This window comes from Montipora capricornis, chromosome 2 (genome assembly GCF_036669925.1).
Source record: "Montipora capricornis isolate CH-2021 chromosome 2, ASM3666992v2, whole genome shotgun sequence".
Classification (NCBI taxonomy): Eukaryota; Metazoa; Cnidaria; class Anthozoa; order Scleractinia; family Acroporidae; genus Montipora; species Montipora capricornis.
The window spans coordinates 35,216,826-35,224,325 of NC_090884.1; the positions used below are offsets into that span (position 1 = coordinate 35,216,826).

At 39.5% G+C, this 7,500-nt stretch overlaps 1 protein-coding gene across 8 annotated transcripts in view; it reads left to right on the plus strand.

Moving 5' to 3' along the window:
* The window catches only part of LOC138019847 (uncharacterized), a 69,891-nt gene that overhangs the window by 31,812 nt on the left and 30,579 nt on the right, over window positions 1–7,500 (plus strand). For 5 of the 8 annotated variants that reach the window (XM_068866793.1, XM_068866809.1, XM_068866838.1 and 2 more), the window contains 4 exons: window positions 1–137; window positions 1,131–1,187; window positions 2,368–2,739; window positions 3,959–4,006. The exon at window positions 1–137 is cut by the window's left edge and continues 235 nt beyond it. In XM_068866793.1, the coding sequence (XP_068722894.1) occupies window positions 1–137; window positions 1,131–1,187; window positions 2,368–2,739; window positions 3,959–4,006 (614 nt within the window). The remainder of the gene's footprint in view (window positions 138–1,130; window positions 1,188–2,367; window positions 2,740–3,958; window positions 4,007–7,500) is intronic. The other 3 variants (XM_068866801.1, XM_068866823.1, XM_068866844.1) reach the window with 3 other exon arrangements.

Consider the following 7,500-nt stretch of genomic DNA (forward strand, 5'->3'; position numbering starts at 1 on the left):
TGGTTCGTTTTCTTGCTGCCGGCGATCAACTTTCATTTATGTTCGTAACTGTGGGGCATTCTTTGTTTACAGACTTGATCGTACTCCTGGCTGTTCTTTGCGTTACTGTGGCAACGGAATTCCACCAACAACACCAGGTAGAGAACTGTATCCCTCTACTTTTTAATATGCAAAGGCTGTGCAGAATGGGATTAAAATCATCATAATGGGCGAAATGTGTACAAGGCTAAAGGCGCTGTTACACTGTGCAGATTTTCGTGCATTTTCTCTTAACGCCGTTTCTACAAACGTCCTGACATTACGAAATAAGTTGTTTACGGGTGTTACTAACACTGATCAACGTTTCATGTAAGTTGTGTCGTTTTGATGATCACATGATTGTTAAAGGAACCTTCTCATTGGCTGGTGCCGAAAAAGTTGCGACACAAGTTGCAGGACAGATCACTGCCGAATGCTTAAATTTTCGTTGCAACTATTGCGAGAACTTAATTCTACTTTCCGCAACGGTTTCTGCAACTGGTTTCGCAACGTTTTTCGCTGTTGCAAGGTATGCACGAGAAATTGCATGGTGTAAGAGCGCCTTAAGTCTACAATGCAATTTTTGACAAAAGACTTCCCCGCATTAGCCTCCATTGCAAGCTAATTCCAGTCGAATACTTAGAATACGAATAATATGGTCTATTACGGTCCGTTTTAATGTCGGTGAGGCGGAATTTACATAAGATAAGTAGACAAGTTGTTGTCAAGACAAAGTCAGATTTAACTTCGTTTCCAATGATTGAGAGGTCATCGGAATTGAACAAATGCTGCAATAATGTTGTAATAAAATTTACAGCGAGTGAAAAATACATTTAGTCTTTGGATTGCATGTCAAGATGCTATTGATAATAATGGCAACAAAGGAATACTTTTAGAGCGGATTCTTGAGAACTGCATTTCAGTCCAGTTCATATTTTCAGTGACTGCATTTGTTTAGAAGTTATTACTAACGACTTGAAACCCTTCACATGTTTTCTAAGACGTTTCGAATTTAACCTCATTAAACAACATTAGAAATACTCCAGAGGGGAGAATACTTTTAAAGTACTCAGAAGATACTGAACCAATTTATTAATCTGTTTTATTGCCAGTTAATGTATCAAATGCTTCATTGGCGACTCTGACTCCTACACCTGCCTTACCTCCAGGTAATTATGTGATATCTGAATAGCTGGAATCCAATGTCAACCTTTTTTTCTGGAAATAACCTATAAATTGAAGTTAAGGTTTTAATCGGCATCATTAAAAATACAGAACTTTAAAATGACAGCTCTCATTTAGTTAGTTAGTTAGAAATGGTTTGAATGATAATTTTATTTTTATTTTTATTTTTTAACATGTAAATAAATCATATCGATTATTATGTAAATTTTTACGCAATTCAGTCTGGTGACTGCCTTGTAAAATGCTGCAATAAACTATCTATCTATCTATCTATCTATCTATCTATCCGCTACCAAAGGCTCCGTTCAAACGGAAACAACAGTCTTGGCCAACATCTTCAAAATTATTGGGAGTAACGTGTTTAAAACTGGTCAAAGTTTTGAGCCAACAACTTCCTACATTTCTTTTGTTCCGTGATCGTCGAAACGTAGCCCAACAATGTTGGATCCGTTTACACAGCTCAGCTTCCAACATTGTGGGGCCACGCACGAGCATTCGATATGGTCTCAATGGAGATAACAACCCATTAACGTGTTGAAAACAAGATGGCAGCCAATTTTTGTAAGTTCACGAAGTCTAATGGGTCGCATCTTTCCCACAATACACTGCACGCACGTCCGTCCATTGTTTGGAGTTGTTGCATCTGCCAACACCATCCAACATCTCCCGAACCAACAACTCCCAGAAGTGTTGGGAGTTGTTGTGTAAGCTCTGAGTAAGGTGAACAACATTCAGCTGCCCGCGATACCTTTTGGATTGCATGTACTGAAATGCGCGCGTATTGTAATAAGCGTCACGAAGTGTCCTTTTACTCTTCTCTGTATCCGAAAGGTGACAAACGTCGAATATCGCCCACTCCACTTTACTCGGAAAGTAAACACAAGCTGTTCAGCATTATTGTGGTATGCACATCGTTAAGGCCACACTTGGTGACTTTTATGAAAATTAATATCATTACTTGCAACCTGAAGGCAGCAAAGCGTTACTTTGACTCAAAAGATCCCAACAAAAAGCTGTAAGATGTCCACTTTTAAAGTTTATTATCTATTTTTTGTTATTAGGAAAAAAGTAAAAAAATTATATTTACTTTTGAGGTTAGTATTCTCCTCATTCAAATTCAAAGGCAAGCCCTTAAAAAACCTACGCAATTTTTTTTTATTGTAGAATGCTACAATTATGAAGTCTTAAATGAATCGAACAGAGCTATTACTTATCAAGGTTTTACATTCCTCTGCGACTTTCGTCTGTCCGGCTGGTACAGATTCCGTGGCGAAGCTGGTACCAGAATGCCCCAATCATGCGTACCTAGCCGGCGTTGTGGAACTTCTCAGCCAGGGTGGCTTAATGGAAGCCACCCTTCAGTTGCTGAGGGAGCTGTTCGGCGACAAGTTTGCTTCAGTGATTCGTTTTCTTGCTGCCGGCGATCAACGTTCATTTATGTTCGTAACTGTGGGGCATTCTTTGTTTACAAACTTCATCGTACTCCTGGCTGTTTTTTGCGTTACTGTGGCAACGGAATTCCACCAACAACACCAGGTAGAGAACTGTATCCCTCTACTTTTTAATATGCAAAGGCTGTGCAGAATGGGATTAAAATCATCATAATGGGCAAAATGTGTACAAGGCTAAAGGCGCTGTTACACTGTGCAATTTTTCGTGCATTTTCTCTCAACGCCATTTCTACAAACGTTCTATCATTACGAATTAAGTTGTTTACGGGTGTTAGAATGATCAACGTTTCATGTAAGTTGTGTCGTTTTGATGATCACATGATGTTAAAGGAACCTTTTCATTGGCTGGTGCCGCGAGCCGTTTCGACACAAGTTGCAGGACAGATCACTGCCGAATGCTTAAATTTTCGTTGCAACTATTGCGAGAACTTAATTCTACTTTTCGCAACGGTTTCTGCAACTGGTTTCGCAACGTTTTTCGCTGTTGCAAGGTATGCACGAGAAATTGCACAGTGTAAGAGCGCTTTAAGTCTACAATGCAATTTCGATATTTTTATTGGCCGGGTTGGATAGCCTATCCCCCTCGTAGCGGCTACTAGAGTCCTTTTGATATATATTTTAGCAGTGACAACAACCACACAGCTTATTGAAGGTTTGCACGTAGATCAGTAGATGGAGCGAGTGAACTAATCAGTCCTGAGCAATAGAGCGGTTTTCAATTGAGTGTCGAATGTAATTAGCAAATTGCTTTGGTTTATGATTACTTCACTCAGTGATTGGTTCAAAGTTCTCGCGCCATTTTTTCAACCAATCAGAAGTGAAACCAATAACCGTGGCTCGCGCGAGCACATTTTCCCGCGCTTTGTGTCAGCTACGTGTAATTACTTCTAGTTTTGATTGGTTTACCGGATTGTCTCCGTTTTTTTTTTTTGATTGGCCAAAGTAACTACTTTGGTTTTGGTTTTACGACACTCATTTGAAAACCGCTCTAAGCTAATTGTTTACTTTAGTTCTATTATGAACTTGAGAGCGCTATTATAGGGCTAGCCTTCCGTTATCTCATTCCTCTTTCTCAGTAAAACATTTCTATCGACTAGTTTCATATTTTTAGGGACTGCATTATTTTTGGAATTTATCACTAACAACAACCGAAACCTTCAACTGTTATCTGAGATGTTTTTAACTTTGGTCAAGTAAACAACTTTGACTGATGGATCAAGGATGCCTGACACTAAGAAAGGGAGAACCCTTTTGAAGTTCTCATTAGAAACTTACCAAAATTATTGACCTATTTTGTTTTTCAGTTAATGTTTCAAATGCTTCATTGGCGGCTACACCTTCCTCTTCTCCAGGTGACTATGGGATGATTAGCTGGAATTCGGAGTCAACCAGTAAATTAAAATTAAGGGATGAAATCGGTACCATTAATGTGGGACTTAAAGAGATTCCTGAGCGACGAAATTCAAAGTGCAGACATTGGTATAAAACTAGCTAGAAATGAGTAAACGATTGTACGTTACCCGATTCTGTGAGATCTGTGCTAGTTTTGCCAGGGCGGCACGACGCAATCACCCTCTAGTGTCTCAGGAAGCTGTCCGACAACAAGTCTGTTTTACTTGGTCCAAGTTGTTGTTAACAGCCAACTTTCATTTATGTGCTTAACTGTGGGGCATTATTCGTTTACAAACACTCCTATGACTTTACCATGGCAACGGAATACCAACGACAACAGGTGCCAGGAAAACATCGCGCGGGTTTGTCGTTACAGCCAATTGACTGCAATTGGAATTTTTTCTACATACTTTCATTGAAAATGTTCCCAATTATTATAATTAATTCGTCCATCGGTATTTGTCTGGCACCCACTACTATTTGATAGCTGCATTGAGAATCTTGTGGAAGACTGAGCATTCTTACCGTCTAGTAATTGGAATGTTGCAGGACAGACTCCTATTTTAGACTTGAGCTCACGGTTTCCCTTTTCTGAAGATAATCAACTTATCTTTTTTTCACCTTATCCATTTACAGCTTCCAAGCACACACCCATCCCCACCCTATTTTCAACCTTTGGTAAGACCATATTCGTATTCTCAGTATTGGACTGGAACTAGCTTGCAATGGATCCGCAGGCTAATGTGGGGAATAGCTGTATACTAAAAAAGTATTTGCATTTCTAAAGATTTCCCGCATTAGTCCTCCATTGCAAGCTAATTCCAGTCGAATACTTAGAATACGAATAATATGGTCTATTACGGTCCGTTTTAATGTCGGTGAGGCGGAATTTACATGAGATAAGTAGACAAGCAAGTTGTTGTCAAGACAAAGTCGATTTAACTTCGTTTCCAATGATCAGAAGTCATCGGAATTAAACAAATGCTGCAATAATGTTGTAATAAAGTTTACAGCGAGTGAAAAATACATTTAGTCTTTGGATTGCATGTCAAGATGCTATTAATAAGAAGGGCACATAGGAATACTTTCAGAGCGGATTCTTGAGAACTGCATTTCAGTCCAGTTCATATTTTTAGTGACTGCATTTGTTTAGAAATTATTACTAACGACTTGAGACCCTTCACATGTTTTCTAAGACGTTTCGAATTTAACCCCGTTAAAACAACATTAGAAATACTCCAGGGGGAAAATACTTTTAAAGTACTCAGAAGATACTGAACCAAATTTATTAATCTGTCTTATTCCAGTTAATGTATCAAATGCATCATTGGCGACTCTGACCTCCTACACCTGCCTTACCTCCAGGTATTATGTTATATCTGAATAGCTGGAATCCAATGTCAACCTTTTTTCTGGAAATAACCTATAAATTGAAGTTAAGGTTTTTAATCGGCATCATTAAAATAAGGAACTTTAAAATGACAGCTCTCATTTTTCTAAAGACTTTTTTGCTGAACGCATTGATATCAAAATAACTAAGTGTGACTATACGATTATCCGCTACCTAAGGCTCCGTTCAAACGGAAACACATTCTTGGCCAACATCTTTAAAAATTATTGGGAGTAACGTGTTTAAAACTGGTCAAAGTTTTGAGCCAACAACTTCCTACATTTCTTTTGTTCCGTGATCGTCGAAACGGTAGCCCAACAATGTTGGATCCGTTACACAGCTCAGCTTCCACATTGTGGGGCCACGCACGAGCATTCGATATGGTCTCAATGGAGATAACAACCCATTAACGTGTTTGAAAACAAGATGACAGCCAATTTTTTGTAAGTTCACGAAGTCTAATGCGTCGCATCTTTCCCACAATACACTGCACGCACCGTCCGTCCATTGTTTGGAGTTGTTGCTCTGCCAACACCATCCAACATCTCCCGAACCAACAACTCCCAGAAGTGTTGGGAGTTGTTTGTGTAAGCTCTGAGTGAGGTGAACAACATTCAGCTGCCCGCGATACCTTTTGGATTGCATGTACTGAAATGCGCGCGTATTGTAATAAGCGTCACGAAGTGTCCTTTTACTCTTCTCTGTATCCGAAAGGTGACAAACGTCGAATATCGCCCCCTCCACTTTACCTCGGAAAGTAAACACAAGCTGTTTCCGCATTATTGTGGTATGCCACAATCGTTAAGGCCACACTTGGTGACTTTTATCAAAATTATATCATTACTTGCACCCTGAAGGCAGCAAAGCGTTACTTTGACTCAAAAGATCCCAACAAAAAGCTGTAAGATGTCCACTTTTAAAGTTTATTATCTATTTTTTGTTATTAGAAAAAAGTGAAAAAAAAAAAAATTTACTTTTGAGGTTTAGTATTCTCCTCATTCATATTCAAAGGCAAGCCCTTAAAAAAAGCTACGCAATTTTTTTTTATCGTAGAATGCTACAATTATGAAGTCTTAATGAATCGAACAGAAGCTATTACTTATCAAGGTTTTTACATTCCTCTGCGAACTTTTTCGTCTGTCCGGCTGGTACAGTTCCGTGGCGAAGCTGGTACCAGAATGCCCCAATCATGCGTACCTAGCCGGCGTTGTGGAACTTCTCAGCCAGGGTGGCTTAATGGAAGCCACCCTTCAGTTTTCTGAGGGAGCTGTTTTATCGACAAGTTTGCTTCAGTAATTTCGTTTCTTGCTGCCGGCGATCAACTTTTCATTTATGTTCGTAACTGTGGGGCATTCTTTGTTTACAATTTTCATCGTAATCCTGGCTGTCTTTGCGTTACTGTGGCAACGGGAATTCCACCACAACACCACAGGTAGAGAACTGTATCCCTCTACTTTTTAATATGCAAAGGCTGTGCAGAATGGGAATAAAAATCATCATAATGGGCGAAATGTGTACAAGGCTAAAGGCGCTGTTACACTGTGCAATTTTTTCGTGCAGTTTCTCTCCAACGCCATTTTTACAAACGTTCTGACATTACGAAATAAGTTGTTTACGGGTGTTAGAATGATCAACGTTTCATGTAAGTTGTGTCGTTTTGATGATCACATGATGTTTTAAAGGAACCTTTTTCATTGGCTGGTGCCGCGAGCCGTTTCGACACAAGTTGACAGGACAGATCACTGCCGAATGCTTAAATTTTCGGTTGCAACTATTGCGAGAACTTAATTCTCACTTTCCGCAACGGTTTTTCTGCAACTGGTTTCGCAACGATTTTCGCTGTTGCAAGGTATGCACGAGAAATTGCACAGTGTAAGAGCGCTTTAAGTGCTACAATGCAATTTCGATATTTATTGGCCGGTTGGATAGCCTATCCCCCTCGTAGCGGCTACTCGATTCGTTTTGATATATATTTTAGCAGTGACAACAACAACACAGCTTTATTGAAGGTTTGCACGTAAGATCAGTTGATGAAGCGAGTGAACTAATCAGTGCTGAGCAATA